This window comes from Anopheles darlingi, chromosome 3 (genome assembly GCF_943734745.1).
Source record: "Anopheles darlingi chromosome 3, idAnoDarlMG_H_01, whole genome shotgun sequence".
Classification (NCBI taxonomy): Eukaryota; Metazoa; Arthropoda; class Insecta; order Diptera; family Culicidae; genus Anopheles; species Anopheles darlingi.
This window is the reverse complement of record NC_064875.1, coordinates 17,806,467-17,831,466: the sequence shown is the minus strand read 5'-3', so window position 1 is coordinate 17,831,466 and position 25,000 is coordinate 17,806,467. Positions and strand designations below refer to the sequence as shown.

Here is a 25,000-nt window from a genome sequence, read left to right as displayed (position 1 = left end):
CCCCCGCTATCCGTTGGTGTGTTTGCTTACTCTTATCGGGTTGATTGTTGTTTCAGCAACAATGAGACTGGCCTCTGTTACATAGCCACTGGGTAGGTTCACCTCTACCAATGCCATGTTGGAGCGCTGATTCGACTGCAGCGGTATGAAGCTGCTGCAAATGCGCAGTTTCAGTTGAACGTTGGAAGCTGTATCCATTTTGTGCACTGCCAAGTTGAACTGCTGGGTGAAGTTCATCAAGTTTATGCTGTACTTATAGGCAACATCTATGTACCCGTATCCTTGACCGACAATTGTCACGGCAAGCTTTCGTACGTTATCCGGTATGTTTGCAACATTCCGCTTGGCGATATCTTTCGAGTGGATGTGATAGTGTGTTTTCGTGTTTCCGTAAGCAAGCTCAACCGTAAACTCGTTACTGACGGAAGATATCTTCTCGGACAGCTTTGTTAGCGCCTGCAGCCCAATAAAGGTGTCCTGAGTGCTCTGAAAGCTTCCCCAGGGGAACCGTTGATTTATCAACCAGCGCATAATGGCCGTCCCTTCGTCGTACCTATTTGCCTGTACGAAGGATAGCAGTGCATAGGCAGTGGTTTCAATTTGATTAGAGGCTCTTGACCAGTACCGCTGGGAAGAATCTCCGCTCGAAAGGGTAGTGGAAAGCCCAGCAAGTCTCTCTATTGCTTCCATTTTCTTGGGGTGATTGTACAACCACAGGGCGTACGTTGAGATGGCCAAATCGTACGGATCGTGTATGTTCTGCAAGTTACTAGCAATGTAGTTAATACCTCGCGAGACTACGGTAGGATAGCTTGATGCCACGCTAGAGTCCTCCAAAAAGGCAACCATTACGTATGCTGTCAGGGCTATGTTTTTTCGACCTGCATACTGCAGTACCGCATAAGACGATGATCCTGCATCGTCGAAGCTTCCGTCTGATTTCTGCTTCGATGCCAACCAGCCATAGCCGTTCCAGATATGACTTTGGTCCACATAGATGTATTTTGCAGCAGTTTTCAACGATTTGCCTATGAATGCCGTCACAAAAACGCTTCCTCTGTGATAGCTCCAGAAACCATATGAGCCATCCGATTGGCGATAACGCAACTGGCTCTGGTAGCCGACCTGCAGATGTCTTTTGGCCGTTTCCATTAGCGAGTGATCGGTTGACTTAATCGCGTGCAGGTAGTCCAGTACCACAATGTTAGGTACGAATCGGACCATGGTTTGTTCTCCACAACCGGTTGGGTATATGACGAGGTGATTGAAGTTATTCACCACGTTCGTTAAAACGTCAGCTGAAACGTGCGAGAGTTAGATCAAGCATTAGGATTACGAGATGATGATGAGTAGCTTAATCCTTTGCGGGTTCCACTTACGGGTAAAGGCAAAGTCGATCTTCACCGAATTTGCATCGGGATGCTGGTCAATATTCAAATCCATCTCAATCGTCCGTATGTTGGGGGTATCGTGGGAGAAGTGTATTGATTCAACCTTCGCAATCTCCACGCTTTCTGGCGTCACGCGAATGATCTTCTCTATTGCATCATTCTTCAAGCCCAGCATAATCGATGCCTTTACACGTACGGTTATGTGGCCCAGCTTTTTTGCCTTTACCAGGAAGGAAATCGGATAACCTATGTTCGGTGGAACGGAGACGCTTTTCGTATGGTGTTTGGCTGTAATTTTAAATTTCAGTATTCATTTCAACACAACAACTGGTAAGATGTGTGCGATCAAAGCTTCACTAGAGCTTGCTTACCATCAGCCGGTTGACCGACGAATTCGACTTCATCTCTATCGTTGAACATCGCCACATCAGCAATATACTCAGCCCCAAGCGTACTGAACAGTATGAACTGCAGTAGAACCACCTCATCACGCTTTATCGAATACGGCAGGTTGTCGACGATGTAGAAATGTTGCACGGTGGTGTAGCGAATGGGCTTCTTAATGATTCCAAATCCATACACTGGATCAATGGAGAATCCAGTCATGTACCAAGAGGTTATTGTATCAGGTACTTGCTCAACCAGTGGGAAACGTCCTGAACGAGGCAGGGTAATATTTTTCCATAACCATGACTCACGGAAGTTGACTCTGTATCGTGTTATTTTCTGGACCAGGTCTATTATACTCCCATCTTCAGTCACTTCACCAGCTGCTCCAGTACGTGTAGACTTGTCGTTGGCTGTATGAGGGACAAGAACAGAACAATAATCTTATAAGAACAATAATCGCAAGCGTGGGTTTACAAGTTTACTTGCCTGTTTGTATTACCACGTCATCTAGTGAGCGAGCGAATAAACCCATGCTCTAAATTGTATAAGAATATATATTACTACTCGGTTTGAACTGTTGGCTAATTCTTTGCTCACTTACATGAATCTTGTCAGGGTGGTTTAGTGGTGCGCCGTGAAAATCATCAAATAGGGTCAAAATATCTTCGCGAATGATCCCATGATGATTGCCATGTTGGTGTAAACTCGCGTCGTACGATGCTAGCGCTATATATGCTTTGGAAAGTCCTTTTATGTTTAAAACCATTTGTCCTCCCGGTTTAATTTCGGTGTCATCGAGTTTCACATCAATCTACAGAATGGAGAAGGAGATAAACGGTTAGGCAAGAAGCATTGTTTCGCCGCGATCTCAATCTTTACTTCGTTCTGGAATTCGCGGAACTGGATGTCTACGTAGTCGAATACAACAACGTTGTTGATTATAGTTGCGACGGCTAGTTTCGATCTGGGAACCATCTTTTCCGTCGCCTTCAACTGCAACATATATCTAGACAACTTCCCAAGCCGGACAGCACCGTAGTCGACGATATTTCCCTTGGAGACAATGTAGTACATAAAAAATGTCATACGATCGGAGCAAGAGATCTTGAATGTCATATCATTTTTAACCTCAACATTGCTACAAAAGTCAGAACAAGGATTAGTATGCTTCCAATGTGTATCAAAAAACATCTAACTGTTACCTAGAGCTTGGATAGTTTAATTCAACTTGGATGTACGTATCTGCATTCTGCCCTAGTTTGCTAATCGTTTCTTGCAGCAGTGTTTGCTGATGCTCTCCGGACACCTAGAAAAGTGCAGTAAGTAAGTACCATACATCATCACGAGTATTTCTGTTCCACTCACTGCCACATGGATCTGTTCGGTTGAAGCGGTTGTCTCAAACAGCAATTGAATAGTTCCAGCACCATCAGTTGTGTAGCTCTGCGTTGGGGTTGCCAGCTCTAGGCCATCAATTCGTACCTCCACAGTAACTTCTTGCGCTGGTTTTCCGTCTCTATGCTCAATCCTCAGAAGGCACTTGAATGGCGCTCCGGGGCGGAATGCAGGAGTCTCCTTCTCCAACACCACCTGGTATTTGTGCTTGTAAACCGTAATGAGCTGTTTCTTCGTGATCGTTCGATCTGAAAACGTGGAAAACGATCTGTTTTGTCATTGGGCCTTCCGGTGGCTCCATCCATGATGCTACATTACTTGTGTAATCCTCGGTGAAGGTAAAGTTCATGTTAATGTCCCGTTTATCATCGGCAATTTGAAACACTTGCGTAAAAGGTATACGCACTTCCAGCATTCCGTTTACATTCCATTCCTTTGACGTTTCCAGGACACCGTCCTCGAAGTAGAGGTCCATGTTCAATGTGCCAATGACTGGCTTGCCGGAATAGTAGTTGGCCACTATCGTGAGATCAAGTGCCTGGTGCTCTTCTAGTGGTACGTTTGTTGGACCGATTTCTACGTCGAACGTTGACAGCAGGTATTCCTTTACCTCGAACGTTTTGGAAACCAATTGGTTATCGTTCGCCATAACTTCGATACTGTAGGTTCCCAGCAGTGGGGACGGAGCTATATCCATGTCGGCATCCAACACCCCGTGATACAGTGGCGCGTTAGACCATTTACGAATCTTGTTCCCGGCCGAATCCTGCACGGTTACAGTCACCGTCTTTACGTCTGACGGTGGCCTTAGATCAGGATCTAACACAATCACACGGAACTGGACGTTATCGCCCGGTTTGAAGACGGGTTTGCTAAGCTGTATCAAGCCCGCACTCAACTTGGTGTTGTACTCCAGCTCAACTTCTCGCTTAAACAAGAATCCATCCACTCCTTCTGCAGTGAGCTTAAAGGTGCCAGTCGATACGATTGGCGGAATCTGCGGAACACACCGAACAAGCGGAAAGGTGGACTTCAGTAATCGGCAAAAGACCCCCAAGTACCACATTTCGAGTGAGATTACCTCGAAGCTTATGATCTTGTTGGTATTTAGTCGTACGTCCGTGGTTTCGGTGAGATTCAGCAGAGTTTGACCGTTCTCGTCGTGACCTTCCAAGCGCAGAAGTAGATTGGCTTTGTTACGGTTTCCTAAAAAGTTACTTACCACAACCGTGTACTCGCGATTAGCACGAAGCGAACGGGGCCCTACAATAAGTACACTGGAAGAGAATTGCCAATGGGCTTCGTGACAAACTGCATAGGAAGAACAAAAAGAACTTGACTCACGCATGGCTCATCGCTATGAGCATCAGCACCGCGAACAGTAGTTGTTGCTTTGAAAGTAACCGCCACATCTCAGTACTACGATTTTCACGTCCGTTACCACTGCTGCCCTGAACAGAACTGAACAGAACTGTCGGAGGATGGCTAGCAGGAGGATGCAGAATGCATCGTTCTCAATTCGCGAGGATACGTGGTTTAAAGATTGGGGTTTCCCATTCGGTATTGGACCTAGAATTGTAACCAAACGAAATTCCCAGACTATATTGCTATGATGATGAGGATGCCTGACGGGTTATCAAATATATGGGAATTTGGTGATGCGTCAGCGGTTAGGCCGGTCGATCGCTGGATGCTGGATTACTTTTCCGTCAAGATAATGTTGCAACGATTTATGCATTGGCTTGGCCTGGTTGAAGCACTGCATTACATTGTATTAGCAGTTTTTATCAGTCTTACTCTGATGACTCGTCCGGAAATGGGCTAGTATTGGCTTTTGCATGTCGGTTTTTGTGAGCTTGGCCAGGCAGCTGTGTATTATCCAACACGTATTTAAAAATTGTTTTCAGTTTTAAATACCCAATTTAATATATTTAGAAGCTCCTAACCTAGAGAGAGTGTCGCACGGAAGACGTATTCGGTTATTTTATATCATCTACACCATGGCGCATGAGCTTCTCCTGCACTGTTGTTCTTCTAACTAGCGAAGTTCAAGGTTATCAAGACCAAGAAATCAACACACCAATATATCGCAAATCCAAAAGCTGTCGATCAAATCTTTGCGAAGAGTTCCGTTAACGTAAACAGGTGATCAGTAGCGGTGTGAGCCATCTGGAAACGTACCATCAAGCGACGTATTTCGGCTCCTTATGTCGTTGCTGGTGTCTTAATCTCGTTTCCTTATAGCAATTATATCGTCCCCTCGTCCTGTGCTGCTTATTTGTTCATCGGACGCTTACCATTACCAGCTCCTTCGCTGCATGTCTGTTTAGTAATAATTTCATGGTTGTGATCGTTTGATTAATTGAGCACAATTATCACCGACCGCTTCGTAGGTTTTCTTCGCATTCATGTGCCTTCTGCACTTCTCCTCCCATTCAGATTCCGACTCCACTCGTCACACGCGTTCTTGTCAAACCGTTCCGTTTCGTTAACACGGTGCTCCGTCTTCCGGGGAACAGAAATATGAATGAATTTTCCCGCGATCGTATTCCGGATCGATCCCATCATTGAGCTGGTGTTTTCGTGAAACGTTGGGTTTTTATTTAATTTGGTGTTGCGTCCCTCTTCATGCTGGCACGCGATCGCGGCCGTGCGGCTAAGAGGCCGAAACCTAATTTTACGCACATGTGCATCTCGCCGCAGATCGTGATCGTTTCTGGGGAAGATGCCACATGATCATCTCCATTGCTATCCTGTCGTGTTAGTCACATGGTAATTAGCAGCGAGTGAGCTGTCATACACAAAGGAAAGTAAAAAAAAGAAACACTTTCTTTCATCTCAAGATGGTAGACTGGTGAAGGTTGCGTAGCTCGTGTTCTCATCACGTGCTTCTTGATTAAGCTGTCAACGAAACCAACAGACCAAGTGTCCTTTCCTTACTTTCGCTGGTAAATGGATCTTTTGGTTCGGTTCATGAGGGAAATGACAACTGCTACCGAATTGATTTGCTTGCTAGCACGCTACTGCCGATGATTTATGCTGCCAAACCATTCGGTAGCATCCCTTTGATGTTTGAGATTTTTCCCGGAAGCGATAAACTCGGAGGACATTCCGCTTGTCTGGAAGCAGATGTTTGTTGTAACTGTTCGAAATTACACAACATCTTTGGATGAAATCAACATGTGGGTCCACCGTTAAGGTAAACAGTTTTCATGGGAGTTCGATAGAATTCCAGGATGGGCGATTCAATAGAGATTTAAACAGGGAAAAGTAATGAAATCCATGTAAATGGAACAGCGAATAAGGAGGTGGTTCACAGGTCCAATCGATACTATTGCGAGATTTTTGAACTCTTAAAATAGTTTTGTGCATTTATTTTCACAAAAAATCGTCAAAAATGAGCCTTTTTTTATCCAATTTAGCAGCGCGTTCCTCAAGGCTGGCTAACGGTGTCGTGGCTTATCGTGATGCCTATCGGTAGAGAAGCTCCATCGTGGACACAGCACATTCGATTGGTAGCTGATCGAAGGAGGCTAAATTAAATTAATGCAGGGGAGCAACCGAGCGGTCGGCTTGGCGTTTATTCCAGAAGGGGTTTACACTATACTAACACCAGCAGCGGCTAGGCTTGAGGCTACTCTGGGCGGCGGTCATCCATGCGGGATGGTGTTTGTCCTTTTGGAGCCGGAATACCGATTTTGTTTAGAATAGTTTGGAATCCTTTTTCGATTTTCGTCGCGGAGGTTTACGGAAGTTTGGTAATTTTTCTATGGATTTGGATTGAGTTAAAACCATCTTTTTAGTTATCTTAGCTTAGTTTAGTGTTCATAAAGCAAACCATTGCCATCCTGCATGCACGGTACCCCTCCATGACGACCGCCTCCGTTCCACCGACCATGGTCTAAGTATGACCAGAGAGCACGTTGTTCCTGGGACTTTTTGGGGATCTTGCTGCAGCTGCCCCAACTCCCCCCAGGATGGCCAGAGAAAACCATAATCATAACTCATCGAATTTCCGCGAAACGAGTGCCAAAAACCCACCATTCAAATTTTCGAATAAACCGCAAAAACTGTCCAAAAAGTCCCATTATTTCGAGCAGCATGCAGTATTCGAGCAGTACTTTTGCACTGCAAGAATTTTGCGCCCAGTCGGGATTGCATAACTCAGGGCGATTCGAAAAACGATCAAAACGTTCAGTGGGAGGTTCTTCTCACTTCTCACGCCTTCTCACTATGGCGAGGGTGTGGCGAGGAAGGGGCCGCGTCATTGGCGGTTTGCCATCAACGAATGGGGGCTCGAGGCAGCCATGTTGTTGGTCACCTCCCTCGGGATTGGCCGTTCGGGTTTCGTGCCGCTCACTTCGGGAATCTTCGTGCGCACTTCGGGAAACTTCGGGTTTGCTGGCGTCCCCTGCCCCTCCCTCATTCGGGGCGCTAAACACGTGGCGCACGCACGTGTTTTCCATAAAAACGGCAGTTGCTTGAAACCTACCGAACGGATCGGTATGCAATTTTGAGCACTTAATCTCTCTATACTATTTGCCAGCTGGTACCGTCGGGTTTTTTGGTGAATATTGTTGATACTTTGCTCCATTTTCACCATTTTCTGCTGCCCAGCGTGGTAGTGTCGCGCGAGAATTTCCCAGTTTTCCAAGTTTTGTGAGCAGTTCCGCTGTTTCGTGCGTGCGTGCGTGCGTGCGTGAGTGCGGTTTTCTTTGTATTGGGCTTTCGTAGATGGAGTGCATTTGCAGTGGTTGGAATGCCAAGGCATTCCATGTTTCACACGCGTGAGGTGTAAAGGGGTGGCAAAGGGCCGCGCAGAGGTGGAAAAGTGTGCGAAAATTCCAGTGAATTCGTGAGGTGAAAACCAACCCAACCCGAGGGTTGGGGAGCATCCGAAAACCAACCCAACCTCAAGCGTAATCCCTCGAGGAAGAGTGGCCACAGCAGCATTTGCCAAAAGAAAAAAAAAAAGGATATCCAGCCAGTGCTCCAGGAGTGTGCACGAAAGGACCTCCGGATAGGTCACGCGAGTGCTAACGGTGATTGTGAGAAGAGAATCCCGGGTTTGTGATATCGATCGCCAGTGCACAAGGATACGTAACGTTACTTCCGGAAGGGAGCTCTGGAAGGTTTGCTGGAGCAGTTCGGTGGCTGCGGCAGAGCGGCGGCGGCGACGGCGGCGGAAGGTTGGAGCGGGGTTCGTTGCCGTCGGTCGGATCACGAAACGGATTTCAAAATTTTAACGGAAACCACCAAAACGCCCCCCCGGGCAGTCGCGCTGGCGTCCTTTCTCGGCGACAGTTTCGCAGCGATCGGTGCCCGCGCACCACCGGCCAAGGATCTGATGGCGTTCGGTTCGGTACTGCAGCACAACCAGCACAATATCGGTGCGTAACGCAACGGATCACACAAAAACACACACACACATAGACACACACACACACACGTCATCCTTGTGCAGCTCATTAACACAAATCCCCATAGATCCCCGGGAGCAATCAAAACAGAACTCAATCTGAAGCACCGAGGAAGACGGTCCTTCCTCGGAGAACAACAAACAGCGATGCTCGATTTGGGGTCGCCACCGTTGGGTGTTTGGTTTTAATCGTCCGGAGACGATTGCACTCATCATGATCAGGATACCAGAATGTGCCGGAATGTCCGGTGTTTGGCCGGCCTGTGTGGCCGGACTTGCCGGGGATGTCCTAAGTAAACGGACACTAATGAAGCGTAGCAATGGGGCCGGAGGAGGATATTTGCATAGCTGGGAGTCTTCCCCATGTGTTTGGAGCCGGAGATTAGATAGCGGGTTCTTTGCGCGAAGGAGGAGGACAGACAGTGTTTGCCAATTGTTTTGCTTGTGAGATTGGGAATTCACGTAACTGTGAAGTAACTTATCGATATTTCACTTATCGATGTACTTTCCGCACCAAAATCGATTAAACGAATTGGCGCCAAAAGGTCTTACCTAGCTGAGGGCTGCGGGATTTCTAGCCCTGCGTGGCGTATCCGATGCGGATATCGTGCCCGGGTATTCCGCGCGTGACGCTCCGATAAAGGTGTTTGACAAAACAAACCACCAAAAACCTATCAACACACCACCACCAGCAGCAGCAGCAGCAGCAGCGACATTGATCCTTGATCTGGGGCAGAGAGAAATAGGAGGCTATGAAAAGGAAGAGAAAATAGAAGTAAACAAAAAAAAAAAAAACATGCCAACGAGTTTCCCAAACACAACTCGAAATCCCAACCATTGATTGTGGCGAGTAGAGTGGCTATAAAAACAACAACAACAACAACGGAACACCACGGAACACCACAAAATGGGTGCTGTTTGTTCAGTGTAACTGACACCGGGTTCCGCCGGTTTAAAGCCGGGCGCAAATCCGTGATGCAAAAAGGGGGCCATGTGTGAAAATGGCATGTTCCGGCGGTGGCGCGCGGATTAAGGCCGGTCGGCAGGGGCAACGGCAGGGAGAGGACAGGGACGAGCAGATGGGTGAAACATGATCCCGAGTTGATCGGCCACCGCTATGGGAAAATGGCGCTTGCTGGCAGGAAATGGGAAGGAAACGAAGGATGGTCGGGGGATCGGTGGTCGGATCGAAGGGCCGGCGACTTCTGTTAGTAGTCTAGTAGTCCGAGGTGTTCCTAGTTTTCTTCAGATGTACCAAGAACAAGGATTTTTCTAAAGTCAGCTAACGTCCTAATGCTTTACGAAGCTTTTTTTTTTGGAAGCGAAGAGTTAGTTCGACGAGTCATCTAATTGATTTTGTCATAATACATATTTCTTTTCGAGATAAGAAATCATCTTAGGGGGTAATGATAACAGATATACCCTCTAAATTAACTAATAATGATACTCATTCATCATTACAATCATTTGAAAACTGTAGATTCGTGTAGCAATTCAATAAATTAATATTCTTCTAAGGGAATTGTAACACCACCAAAAGTTCCTGAATACGCTTCTAGAAATTCCGGTCTCCAAAACCGTCGTGCAAAACAGACTAAAAGTTATCCACTGCATAGGATTTCTCGCTAGTAATTGGAAACATAACTAAATTTTCCGAGCGATCGTAGCTGATAGATAAAACATTAGAGAATATTAGATTCCGTACGGACTTAAGCCACCAAGAGCCGATTCAGTACAAATGAAAAGTCCGCTATAAAAGTAGTAGAGATGGACATTCTTTATCGAATCATTGTTGATGATAAAGATTGGCTTATTTTCAAGAACTTTAAGGTATCTGGAAGCATATAGGTGCATCAGCCTTGCTTCAATATCGACAACGAATATTCTTAAACGCATGAATTTGTAGTAACACTGGTCGGAACAGCCATGTTTTGTACACAACGAGCTATACCTCTCGGTAAAGAATACTTTGCTTTACTTTTTATGTAAAAACAAATAGTTAAAGTACACCTTGTAAAGCGACGAATTAATGCTTTCTGTAAGTATGTGACACAGACACAGGCGTCTAGAAGTAAACATGAAAGCTTGAGATGAAAATTGCTCTGCATAAAGCTGAAAGAATTGCGGACCACTTTCTTGCTGGTATCCTTTGGATAGTTTGCAAACATCGTGCTTTACGAATATAAGAACGTTGAACAGCTTATCCTCGGTGCTTGATACACCTTTTTTCACCTGCACCAGTCACCTTTTGCGGCACCATTTTGTGACACCGCTTAGCATCCCGTTTGGAAAATAAAATAAAAAAGCAACCTTTGGAAAAAAAACGGGAACAAATGGCTCATTGCATCAAAGCAAACTCTACAGCTAAAATGTTGGGAAATCATCATAGTATCCTTTGCCCCAAAACAAGTTACCGCTGGCAGTCAAGTTACAAACTGGTGCCGCCGAAACGACCCGAAAAGAAGCTCATTAAAAGTGTTATACGGAAGCAAAACCGCGTGTAGGATAATAATCGCCCCCCAATACGGTATTAAGACCCTATAATCCCGCCGTTACCACAGTTGATTCATTGGGCCAGCAGCAGAATTGATAAGAATTGCTTGTGACCAGCAGCAAGTGCCACGAACTAATCATCTTCCCTTTCATTCTCTTTTCCGTCCCGCATTCTTCTCCTCCAGGTCGCGGTGAACCACCGTCCGGTTTGGGTGATCCGTGCGCGGGCTGCAACAAACCGATCCTCGACAAGTTTCTGCTGAACGTTCTCGAGCGCGGTTGGCATGCGTCGTGCGTGCGGTGCTGCGAGTGCCACCAGCCGCTGGCGGACAAGTGCTTTAGCCGCGAGTCGAAGCTCTACTGTCGGAATGATTTCTTCAGGTAAGGAGCCCCGCTAAGAAAACCATTTCCTTAGGCCTTTCTCCCGTGTTACTAATGGTTAGTCGGTGAGTGAGTCGCGAGTCGTAGTAGCCGTAGGGGAGCTAAAACCGGAAGCCGGCGCGTCGCCGGGTGCGTCCTCTCTTGCTTGCCTGCTCCGGTGGCTGTGTGGCAGACGAATGAGGCCAGAAAACCCTGACGGAAGACTATGATTTACATACAATAACCGCCATTTAAACGGTAGGAGCTAACCGTGAAACCACCCCGGAGGCATTTCCAGCGAGGGCTGTGTGTGTGTGTGAGTGCGTGTGTGTCAGTGCGGGGTAGTAGAGGCTTCTGGGGGCCACCTCCTAAAATGGTCCCTGCGGTCTTGGGCCACGCTGAAAATTATAATTATCAGCGTTTTGCGCTTGCGATCTTCACCATTTATCTTGGGCGTTTTTGGGCGTTCGTTTCGCTTTGGAGGAGATGAAGCGAGAGAGAAAGAGAGAGATGGAGAGACTACTAAAACAACAACAACAGCAACAGCAACGTTGAGCTCAAGGAACCGAGCCCAAGAAATGCCCCAAAAACCACGAAAGTGCACCGTGCGGTAACGCCTCAATTCGTCCGGCTGCGGCTGCGGCTGCAACGAGGCGGTTGCTTTTTTTGGTGGCCAGACACCAGGAGGAGAAGATGCGTAAGTTTTTCGGGGTGTCTCCTTAGACCCCCGCACCACCACTAGCTGCCGCCACCACCCTTTCCTTTCCGTCTTGAATTCCGTCTTCGCATCGATCGCGGCAGCGCTGGATCCGGGCTGCTCCAGGAGACGAGATTGATCGGCCAACAGGCTTGATCGTTGGCGTTGCTGCTGCTTGTAGACCCCAGACCCCCAGACCCCCAGACCTGATTGTTTTCTGGAAGCTCGCTCTTCCTCAAAGCGCCCCCCTTTTTTCGGGGTGTGTCGTCCTCCCCACGACGGCGGGAAGATTCATTGGGAACCATTTTTCTTCTTCCGCCAAGCTCGCGATCCAACCAACAACAACCGGACGGGACGGCGGGGGGATCCTCCCGGGAGCACCATCATCGTCTTTTTGCTGCGAGCGATCATTACGATCGAGCTACTCGACGGCAGCAGCAGCAACATTACAACATTCTGCCCATCGTATGAGCCGCCGGAGGTCACATTCAATCATCGGGCAGATCGGGCACCAGCAGACACCGTCGTCGTCGTCCTCGTCCTCGGTCGTCGGTTTTGAATCCGAAAACGTGGCGTTGATCGATCGCGATACGGGCCCGCGGACGCTGTCTCGTGGCTTCCAAACCCTGCCTTTGCTGCAGCCTTTGCTGCGTTGTTTCCTGATGGATGGATGCTCCGGTGATGCCGTCTTTGGAACCGGAAGGATTGTGGCGGCTAGTCAGTGGACGTGAGACGTGTGCACAATCCTTCTCCGGGCGACAATCGCGGTGTCTTATGGGATTTCTTCCGGGGCTGCATGGCAGTGCGTAGGCAGACGTACGTGTGTGTGTGTGTGTGTGTGTGTGCGTGCCTACACCGATTAGCGATCGATTGTTTCTACGCCTCGGGGGAAAATTCAGACCCCCCCCCCCTCCCTTTGGAACGGATACGAGGCCACCGCCGCTGAAGGTGTGGTTCGATCGCTTGGAGCTGTTTGTTTCGCCGCTTTTTTTTTGTATCCCTGCAAGGGGCTTGTTCTCGCCGTGATTGATCTGTCTCTGTGTGCGGTGTGTGCGTGTGTGTGTGTGTGTGTGTGTGTGCATCCGATTTAATGGTTAATTGGAGCACGCTTTAATGTTGGCGAAATGCCGGGTTGGATGGTTCACCGGAGGTTAAAGCAATTAGGGCAGCAGCCATGGTGCGAAACAATGCTTGTGCAATGGTGCTAGTGGTGATGGTGGTGGTGGCGGTTGGAGGAAGGAAAGGGGGATTCTAATAATCGAGTCAAAAAGGATGCAGCGAGAGTGTGTGTTTAAAGGATATTAAAGCTGAAAATGGATTGCATTTGTTTAGTGCGGATGTGATGCGAAGCGCTTGATACTGGTGGGGGTTTGCGGAGACGCTCGTACGAGTTCGGGAAGTAGCGACGTATTTAATTAAAGTCGACATCTCCACCACGCGAGAAACAGGATGAGGACGTTTGCGAATTTAATTGTACACGTTTTATTTTAAGCGTTTATTGGTGTCTTGAAGCTCCTTCCACTTTAATATATTGGTCAATGCATTTGGAAATTCATTCGGATAATAATGAAATATTGGAATCATACCTTTGATACTGAAACAGAGGTTTGCAGATTATTAAATCCTTTATCTTGAATAAGATTATCTTTTCTCGGTTTTTTGGGCAGTAAAAGCTCGTACAAAGGTGGAGTCAAATATTTTTTCATTTAGAAGTTGAATTTTATTTTTATTTCTAGCAAAAGCTTTAGACTATTGTGGTTCTATACTATACGGGGAACATGGATGAAGCGCTAAAGCGAACACAAACAGTCATAATCGACGCAATTCGACATGAAAACAATATTTTCTTACGACAAGAAACAATATAACCACAGTGCTTTGCAAACAATGAGCAAATATTCACGGGAAAACGATGCTCGAGATGATGATCATGTAATTTAGTACTTCCATAGTGCACTCATGGTAGTGTCTCATGGAGAAAATTCATGACTAATAAGCCAAGCAAGGCAATGTCTTGGAATATTCAGTGCCTTGTACTTCAAGCTGTTGGTGTTTTAAAAAAGTAATGGGTATCAAAAAGTTCATTCAAACTATCGGAGAAGGCTTTATTATCTATCACTCAGATCTATCGCTTCTGTTCTGCATCTACTGTGCAATAACGCGTTATCTGTGCTGAATGTTGCGAAACAGATGCTGGAAAGGACAGAACGAATGTTTTATAAACAAAATCCAGATTTAATTGTTAATTTTGGATTAAAAAAAGGGATCAATCCCTTGATTGAAATGCATTATTGGTGTTGTTACGAGATCTCTTGAAAGGTTTCTGAGATGTGCAAGGAATATACGGTTTTCTAATACACTTTGGTATATGAGCATAACACAAAATGGTTCACTTCATGGACAATTGCAACCTAACACTAGTATAAAGACTAACAGTAAACCGAATGATTTGTATTCTGAGCATGCATCCACTAATCGAAAAGGAAAAGCCGCCATTGTTACTATTTTTTGCAGTTACTAAATCAAAATCCCATTTCGTTTTCCCTCTTTTCCACCCTCCCCCTCGACAGGCGCTACGGTACCAAGTGCAGCGGTTGCGGGCAGGGCATCGCGCCGTCGGATCTGGTGCGGAAACCGCGCGACAAGGTGTTCCACCTGAACTGCTTCACGTGCTGCATCTGCCGGAAGCAGATCAGTACCGGGGAGCAGCTGTACGTGCTGGACGACAATAAGTTCATCTGCAAGGACGACTACATCCTCGGCAAGGGCTCGCATCCGATGACAGGTAAGCACCACCGTACAAGCCGCGTGCCAAAATGCACGCTTGCGGCCTACCACGGCACCAGGAAAATGGATCGATTTTCCATCCCTCCTCATAAAAAAAAAAAAACCAAAAACTCCGTCGGGAAAGCGACAGCACAAGCGCATGGACTCCATTGGCGTCGGCCACTCCATCTTGCCGGGGGCGCTGTTGGTCGATGTTTTCGATTTTTCCACTTGGAGCAACGCGAAACCACCTGATTCTGAACGGCGGGAAGGGGAAATTCCCTCACACACACACTCATACTGTGTGTCTGTGTAGACATGCGCAGAATGCCAGCGCTGGCGGAAAATGTGCATCTCATTTCCTCGTCCTTCAACAGAGGCCGGTGCTGGTGACGTGTGGTCTCGCTCTCTCTAAGGAGGGGGAGGGGGTCGTGTGAGTGAAGTTTTCCATTTGCTTTTCCTCGTCGACTACTACGCCGTCTCCATCGGCGAGAGTTTCGACGGAAAATCTATATCCAACTCGGAACGTGGGGGGAGGGCTTACGGTCGTGTAGGATCATGTTTTTCCGACACACGCACACGCACACACAGTTGTACAGTGGGGACATTTTACTTTTCTGTGGCACGTCTTTAGGACTGGGACCGTGGAATGGAGTGGAGGCGGCGGGCGGCAAACTTTGAAGGCGGAAGAAAAATGATGAGCCATCGAAAGCCATTTTCCGGCCCTGCTGGTGGCGACCGTGTCTAGCGCGTTCGGTCACGGTAATTCGGTTCCCGGTTGAACCATCGTTCCCGTTTGATGTGTTTGGTGGGCCACTCGGTGTGCAGTAGCTCGGGTTTTGAAGTTCACGGAGACGACGAGTTCACGGAGACGACGGAGGGGAGGGAAAGGTGGTAGCTTTAATGGAATGCGGAATTCCATTTTCTTCTGCCGCAGCCAGCAACTCCTACCATTCCGATAGACTATTAACCGAGATGTTTGTTAGTCTGTCGGTGTGTGTGTGTGTGTCAGGCGCAGACTGGTTCAGAATTGATAGGATCGATTTTTGAACATGGCAATAACCATGGGGCGGTAGTGTACCTGTTGGAGATGAAGAGGTTTCTGGTGAACTTGTGCTAGGTAGTTCTGGATTAAAAAAACTTTTTTGTCTTTAACGCCTGCATTAACGAGTCGATGACCACTTTTAATGCGTGGACCAGATCTGTTTAAAAGTTGAATAACTGCACCATTTTTAAGTAGCCGATTTAGACAAAAAGGCCAGATTCTGAGACGTCAGTCTATGCCATTTTAGTCATGGATCGAGCCACGGACGGCTGGAATTGTAGCGCTGTACATTGAAAATCATCGTGTAACTGTGAAAACGGACGATTTAAATTTGAACTGTGCGATTTTTTTCGACTTTTTTTCTTTGGGGCTATCTGAATTTGGCTAAAGTTTTTTTTTTTTATTTACGCATAGTGGAATACATTACGTACGAACCTGGGCAAAGACACCAGGAACAGTGTGGGACCCCCACTAACTTCTTTCCTCTTTCGAGATTACACAGAAAGGAGAAGCAGTGCCAAGGCACTTGCACCAAGAAACAACCGTCTAAAATCGACTTCTTTGGAATGATGATCCAAACCTCCTACTTCATCATTCCCAATCCCAGATTTCCATCCCAAATTAAGACGTTTGTACTAAGGTACTTTAAAGAGCAGCTTCGGCCTAGGTGCCTGATAGTCGTCCTAGGAACAATCATCTTCCTACCCTCGTGGTACCAAGTTGTGGTCGTTGACAGCTTGGTGTCTTTGGAATTACTTTGGAATTGGTTAAGGTGTATGGCAGCAAACCGAAGACTGTTGAAGAAGTAAAAGCTTTTATCAGAGGAGAAATTATTACTATTACATCTGAAATGTACGGGAATATAGGAACTTCCGGAGTTCAACCTAGTAAGGATCAAGGATTCTTCAACTTTAACGGATCTATAACCATAGCAATGTATGATATGAATACTTATGGGTGCTTCAAGGGCATTCTTGGACATCGTATTCTTGGACTACTCTTGGAGTTCAACTTGTTGAAGAGTTTCGTTCCGATTGCGCTGTCGTCACTCAACCATTATCAATGCGTGGCCGCGTCCGGTGACTCCGACTGTGAACGTGTGCGGTCTCTTTGATGGCTGCACACTTCTACATGTAAACACGCGCAAGTTAATGCTCCAAATGAGGCGTAGATGGCAGTTAATTAACAGTCCATCGGTTGAAATTCATCTCATTACACCTGCAAGCAAACACCGTAGCCTCCCAGCTTCATAAGTTCCTTAAATTCTCAATATTATTACACTCACGATCACGCTCGTACATAGGATTTGCTGAGTTATTTTGTGCTTGAATTGCTGCAAAAACTCCAATGGTACTGAAGGTATTCCTTTGCTTATTGGCTAGTGATGCGACCAAACCTCTTTACTGCCAAGATGGCCAGTGCTGGTGGTGGTGGTGATGGGTTTTAATGTTGCTGCCAGCAATCCCAACGGGTTGCCATAATGGAAAATCCAACCAATAAACAACGGTTCGCGCATCGTTACCGAGAGAAGCCGAAGGTCCCGGGTCCCCCAGAGTACCGAGGTACCGGGCGATAACCACAACACAGCAGCATCCTTTGCAGCAGCATAAAACCAAAAGCCGGTACGGTCCCAGGACTGGACTGGACTGGACTGGATTGGTCCCTGGTCCATGGCCCTGTCCGGTTCGGTCCGAAACGGTGCGATAAATTATGAAATGCGCTCATGCGCTCTTGGGAATGCGGCCATATCCACGGCGTTGTCCATCCTGGTGTACTACCGACGGCGGTGAAATGGTCAGCATTGGTACGCAAATCGCACAAATCCCCCCCGTCCCGTGCCGTCCTTCATTCGTTTGCCATAAATCGATCGAAGCACAACAACATCATTGGCCCGTGCATTGGTGCATGCACGGTTGGTGATGGTCGAGCATAAAAGAAAAAAATCGCTTTTGGAGCTACCAAATGGACGAAGCGTCCGGACGACGACGGACTTCCAGTTTTGGAGCCGGTTCGGATACTCCGGAGAGTCTGGAGTCTGGTTGGTTCTGGGCTGTTCTGGCCTGGAGCTGAGACACACTCACACACATGCAGTGAGGTTATGCTCATGCAATTGGCCATATTTCAACTGCAATGTTTTATGTGCAACCGGAGGGAGTCCTCCTCCTGCGATTCCTTGTTTTATGCTTGCCAACCGCTTTTCTCTCGCTCTTTCTCGTACTCTACTGCTGGCTTTTTATTGCATTTCCACCAACACCTTTAGCTGTAGCGCCGATGCTCAGCCAGCAGCCGCCATAATTCTTTGGCCGCCCGAAACGGTCACCCTCTTTTTATGTGGAGCCAGCATAATCTCAGTCCGGAGTGGACGGGTGGGGAGGAGTAAAGTGAGGGAGGCTTTTTTTCTGTTGTTGGTTTCGGGGTTGGTTGCTGTACATGTACACCGAGTAGTTGCAACCGTCCAGTTGGTGGGATGCCTGGGGTGTCCACTCGAGCAAATGTCCGAAACTGGCCGCGGGGAAAATGTGTGAAAAACATCGAACAGAACATTAAATCCCCCCATCTCGGGTTGAACGGGTGTCTCTGTGTGCGATGACACCGTCACGAGAAGAGGGGAGGGGAGGATTAGCATATTTAAAGCATAATTTATGCTTCGATTTCAACGCGCAAGAGATGCGCAAGGAAAGGGTGTGTCGTGTTCGTGTCTGGCGTGCGTGTGTGTGTCAGTGTCAGCAACTCGTGTGGCTGACCACCACTCGTGGAGGACCAAAAGAGGAACGAGGTGCGAGGTTTGTTGTCGCGCTTGTCCTGAGGTTTGTGGATGCGCAGAGACAGGGAATGAGGGAAGGGTTCCGGTCTGGTTTGGTCGGACCAACCACTACTACCACCACCACCATCATGCGTTCCGTGTGTCATTCCGTTCGGTGTAACGCTTTTCAATTCAAACCATTTAGTGCTGCGACAAATGAGTTAATGGGGCGGCGTCCTTCTTTCTGGACTGGTGCACCCGGACTGGTGCATCGACAGACTATAATGCCGCAAAGATGATGACGATGACGACGACGACGACGACGACAATTCCGTTTGATCATCTCGCACAGTCATCCCGCGAGGATCGTAAAATCGCGAGTGTTTTTGGGGCTTCTCCGGATTATGCTTTTATGATACTGTTGTTATGACCCGTTCTCCAAAAAACAGTTTATGACACCGCGCAGGCATCACGTTTCTTCCTCCTTTGCTTCAGGGAAGACCTCAGTCTCGTTGCGACTCACCGTGGCCTTGGGCCCCTCGTTCAAGTCGTCGTTTTAATAAAGTGCGAGGGAACTCGACCTGTTCCCGCCTCATGCGCCTTCGTCAGATGCAGTTTTCGGTTTCGAGGATTTTTTGTTATGGATTTTTGCGGAACTTTTAACATCCTCGGCGCGCGGCGAACATCGATCGATCGGTGTGTGCGTGTGTGTCGGCATTTTGTGTGTGTTCTGGGAAAAATCCAGGGCTACAGTAAGTGGTTTGGGCTTGTTGCAAAGCGGACCAAACCAGAGGGATGACAGGGGATGGCGTTTTATTGGTCGAAAGGAGAAGCCTTTTTTTTTTGGTTCTTGGGAGGCAAATTTCGCGCCATCTTCGGTTGGTCCGGGGATCCGGCAAAAAAGCAGAAAAGGGATTCATCTGGCCCAGCGGGGGGTGCCCATCGGACTCCGGTTCAAGCCCTGCTGATTGGTGATTAGTTTTGTTTATACATTGTTAATGGTTGTAACTGCAGCATCATGCTGCTGAAGGGCTGCACGACGGTGACGACGGTTGGCTTGTTGGTTGGTGGTGGTAGTGGTAACAGTGAAGCGCCAAAAGCTCGTTATGCCGCCGCGGCCAGCATAAATCGTGGAATGCGCGCGCCCCCTAACCGCCAAAGTGTTGCCAAAAAGTGTGTTCGAGGAATTCGCAATATTTTTGGCCCGACCAAAAATGGGGAAACGACCAACGTTCGAAGCGAGCACCAGATCGATCACCGGTGGAATATTGGACGTTAGGACGAACTTTACTGGCAATTAAATGGCAGAGAGAGAGAGAGAGAGAGAGAGAGAGAGAGAGAGAGAGAGAGAGAGAGAGAGAGAGAGAGAGAGAGAGAGAGAGAGAGAAACAGAGAGGAAAAAAAACCCCAACCAATGCCCCAAATCTGAGCGTGACGTTTATGCATATGCTTTCCGTGGTGATTATGAGCGATCATTAGTGGTAGTGGTGGTGGTGGTGGTGGTGTACCTCCTTGGTCCTTGGATCCTTGGATGGTAATGATGAATGCTTTGGGTAGCATAAAACGGCAAAAAGTATGGCATAAACATAAACGCGGTTCGACGAGTACGACGAGTTCTGCCCCGGACGGACACCTTTTTTTTTGTTTTGGGGCGTTTTGTTTTTTGGCAATAATTTTCTGCGCCCCCCTGACGGCCATTATAAATTGGCATTCGCCAAGCGGTCTAAACCATTTCATGCGAGGCCATTAAAGCGTTGATGGAATCGTCATTGTTTCAGCGTTTTACCTAGCGTTCTGTTCGTTTCTGATGTTGCCCATTTTATGGCTTTCCTTTCTGATTTTTTGCCCCTTTTTAATGGTTTTGCTTAGCTTTACAGCTTATTGATTTCGTTTCCGTTAGGTTATTATGTTACCAAAAGACTGTTTCAACTTCTGTTAACGGGTCAGATAGTGTTTTAGGTTCTTACCATTCCAGTTTGATTTCTTAGTATTTTTTATACATTTGCTTAGAGACAATACTTTAATTATAACAATTTTTTCGATTTCTTACATTTTTATTCATTTGTTCGATGTTTCTTTATATTTCTCTTGGTTTATCTAATCAAGTTTACTCGATTATCTCGATTGTTTCAATATATGAATCAAACACGCCCCTTGCCACTGATTTAATCAATCACTAAAGCAATGTACCATAATCCCATGTAACTCTCCAAATGTTTATCAATCACTCCCGGTACCGGCACACCCAGGGACCAGGTGTCCGTAGAGTATCTCCTGCACCACGGTTTCACGGTGCACCGACGTTCCCGACGGCAACAATCGCGGAACCCGGATTTATTAGCTTAGGTCTACGGCGACCAATTTGCATATTGGATAAGACCGGCTAATCGGTCGACCGTTTTGCGGAATGCGATCATCCATCCCGTCCCGTACCGCACCGTCCTTTTGTCGACTTCCGTTCCGTTTCGGTGTTCTGTTCTCCCTGTTCTCTGTTGTTTTAGGAATGGAAGGCCCTGTCCTGCTGCTGCTGCTGTCCGCTGGATTTGGGTGCCAAAAATGGAATTTCGCTCAAATCCCATTTCTCCAACTGGCAAATGCTCCGAAATGCTGACCACCAGAGCTATGCAGAGTGCAGAGCGAACATTCAAGGCAAGAACAGTCGAGCTTAATGCGCTTTCGGCAGTTGTCGGCTTTAGGTTTTGCTCCGTCCGGCGGGACTCTTTCACGCAAAAAGAACGAACACGACACCCAGGGAACGGGGTCCAGGGACTTCGACCAGGAGGTCTCTTTGTGACCTGGTAAATGAAAAGCAAACATACGGAGGTATCGGTCAAGCGAGCGAGCGACCGAACGACGGCTTTCAATCAGCTAATCACATTTCGCCATTCTGGCCGGAGGTACGTTTAAAGCTGACTAACCAGCTTTACATGCGCGCTAATGCCGCCGCAAAAGAAGGGACCTCGACGAACGGGACGAACCCATAAGGGGATGCGTAGGTGACAACCGAATGCTGCTGCTGATGCTGTTACTCGGGACCTTCTTCACACGCTTCGCACATGATCTCGAGGCAAGGGCGCTTCTAATCCTCTGGCTACGCTAGACCGCACAGGTTCTCTGATCCTTCGCTCTGTGTGCGTGCGTGTGTGCGCGCGCCTTGATCCGTTTAGGTCCTTAGAAGCTTGCGGCAGACCCGTTCGGTTTCGTTCGGTTGCTTTTTTTTTTCTTCTTTCCCGGTAATGCGATCTGCTGCTGCCGCTGCTGCTCTTTTGCTTCATCTCGCTCTCGGCTTCTTCATGGCTGGTTGGTTGGTTGGTTCGTTTGTTTAGTGTCAATGCCCCGTACCTAGCCAGCTTAGGGTCTACCTTACAACAGATCCCACCTCTGTAAAGGCCTCTGGTGAACGGCACAGCGGCATCATCCTTAACAGCATTAGTGTTGCTTTTTCTAGGGGCCGGCCCATCGGATCGGTGTCGCCGGGCTGGCTGGCTGGCTGCTTCATTCATCCACTGACCACACAGGATCACGCACCCTGGCTCTCTCTTTCTCTCTTTCTCTTTGTACCCGCGCTTGAAAGGATCATCCCTTGCTGATCTCATTTCGTCTCGTGTTCGCCTCGTATGCAGATGCTGCGCGCGCAGAGCATATTATTTTCGGTTTCGGTTTCAGGAGGTCACACGCCACAACGCGCAGGTCAGGTCCGCGACTGTCACACAGGTACAGCACGGTCACAACGCACGCCACCACTCGCTCCACCGGCGCACACACGAATCGCAAAAGTCGATAAGCCGAAAGTCGATCCTGTCCTTGCGGTTCCATTTGCGGCTTCATCTCGGTTTTATTGTCAACTCGCCCCGAGTAGCCAGACCACCAGTCCCGTTTCTGCTCAATCCAAGTCGGTTTAAGTCAATGAAAACGGTATCGCCGAAAGGAAGACGACCGCTCCGAAGATCGGGAGTCCGAAGACTGCTGCCTGGTGATCACCTGCTTCTGCTGCTGCTGGTTAGGGAGAGAGTTCGAGGCCGGTTGATTGGCGTGAAATTTTAAGCCGAGCATTTAGCATAAATTTGTGACCTCCTCCGTGGTTCCCTGGAGGTGCGCCGTCGTCATACGAAATGTAGGAGCTCGTGCATCCTCCCTTGGACTTTCATTCGGCGGCATTAGTTATGGTTTGCTAGCTTAGCCGCTGCTTGTTGATTGTGTCGTTTGCAGTAATTGAATTCGGTGTTGATGGAACAATTTCATCCCTTTTTGGGCTAATTAAAAGCGATGTAATTAACGACGGCCAATGAGCCGGTTTAATCGAGCAAAAGCAAAAGCAAAGCATAAACCTTGTTGCCAATGCATGTTAACAGCGACGTGCGTGGCCAGCCTGGTTGCAACTGCACTTCGATTAACCAGATTAGAGACGCACGACGGTCTTATCAAAAAGCCATTAACGGACGAAGTAAAACAAATGTTCCCGCTGCTGGGTTGTTTGTAGGTCCGCATGTTATAGGTTTTGTTTATAATGTAGTTAATGATGTTTTCTGTTTGTCGTAAGAACCAGATTAACAGCTAGTTAACATGGTGTGCAGGAGGCAGGGTTATCGGCAAAATAGGTACCTGGAACTGGGTGACTCCTTCGATGTCGCAGGAGCATCTTTGTCTCGATGTGCCGACAGGATAGAAGGTTTTGAAGTGTGGCGCCTTCACCTGCAGCAACAACCTAACACGGAAGCAAACTCGGGAAGTAGCAGAATGGGAAACGCGCGACCGCCAATGCGACCGGGAATGACCTAACCTGCCGCAACGCACCGCCGCTTCTTCCCGATGTCCGAATTCCCACCATTTGCTGGGAACGGTCGGTGCAAAAGATGCGGCTTGACGGTTTACCGGATGAGGTTCCGTATTTTTTGTTTTTTCACTTCCAGTTCGGTCGGAAAGATGAAAAAGGACCACCCAGAAGGGCCAACATGGCCAGGGCTGGACTGGTGAACGCTCGCTCGCCCCAGGTTCTCGCCACTGTAATCGTCGGTACAATCCCAGTCTCAGTCCCGGGGTTTTAGCGAGCGTTTCTCTGGTCCAGGGGGTTTTTCCAGAGTTCCAAGATATTCTGTCGTAAAGCGACTGCCCTTTTGCTTCTTGTTCAGGCAACTCAGGCCTGGTGGCCCCTGGCGATGGCGAGATAAGCGATCGCACTAGGGGGATGGCGAAGGGTTGTTGCGCAAATCCTAGAGATAGAACGATGCGCTTATCGCCACACCATAACCGTGTCTCTGGCCTCGCCTGTGGTTCACGATGCAGAACGAAAGGGGAACGATGCACATCAATCGGATCTATTCTATTTTAGCACCACAGTCGACGTGTACGTCTCAGTCCGTATTTCTCATCGTTCGCTGCCTGTTCGCTGTTTATGACTTTAAGCGCGCCCTGCCGGCCGGACTGTTTCTCCGTTTGTCGCCGTTTCCCGGCTCGTAAGCGCATTACGGCCAAACGTCATTTCATGGTTTGGTGCAATTCGGTGTCGGTGTTCGCTCAGGCATGGAACATGTTGGGATTATATCGGTTTTTGATTGACAACGGGATTTTCCCCACAAGGGAGCGAGCGAATGACAGTTGCAGTGACACACGTTGGATTTTTGCCGAGTGGCCTACTAGGTCAGCACAGAAAGGTCAAGAAAGGAAGCTTCCTCCTCGACGCTTGCCAATCGATGGTTACTTTGTTTTCGGTGAGTCAGAATGTGGAAGCGAATTTGCAATGTTTTGCGGAAAAGAAAGAAGTGAACGAAAACAAAAAAAAGGAAACCACGGAATACTGCATACTGACAAGTGCCAGGTCCGCACAAAACAATCAACTAATTCACTCGCAGCAGCGCCTACTTTGGGATATGTGCTCTCGGTGTATGGAATCGCATCCCCCCCGCCGGGGTTTGATGGAGATGGAGTCACGGGATGAAGATGAAGCCTAAGCCAATCAATCTTCGACTTGTCTTCGCCTTTCGCCACCTGCTTGCTGTTGCTGGCAGCAGCATCTCGATTTCACCGCGAAACGGCAACACCGGCAGCATTGCCAGATCGCATTGCCAGATCAGCATCACGATCATCATCATCAGCAGCACACAAGCACGATCACAATGCACACATGCGCTGCAGCACAACACTTTCAATCACATTCGATCGACCAAAGGGAGTGAGGAACCCCCCTGCGGAGAGAGCGTGTTGTGTGTTGTCCGCGTACTGACCCTAACCTCAAATTTCATCCGAAGCGACGATCCTCTCGACGGCTTCACGATCGATCTTGCTCGGGGGGGAATGAAGATTT

General features: G+C 48.0%; 1 protein-coding gene across 1 annotated transcript in view; it reads left to right on the top strand.

The window, feature by feature from the left end:
• The first annotated feature begins 7,709 nt into the window (after window positions 1-7,709).
• The window catches only part of LOC125953443 (LIM/homeobox protein Lhx1), a 38,889-nt gene continuing 21,598 nt past the window's right edge, over window positions 7,710-25,000 (top strand). Inside the window, exons 1-3 of the mRNA XM_049683041.1 lie at window positions 7,710-8,566; window positions 11,274-11,469; window positions 14,716-14,930. Coding sequence (XP_049538998.1) covers window positions 8,524-8,566; window positions 11,274-11,469; window positions 14,716-14,930 — 454 coding nt within the window. The 5' untranslated portion in view covers window positions 7,710-8,523. The remainder of the gene's footprint in view (window positions 8,567-11,273; window positions 11,470-14,715; window positions 14,931-25,000) is intronic.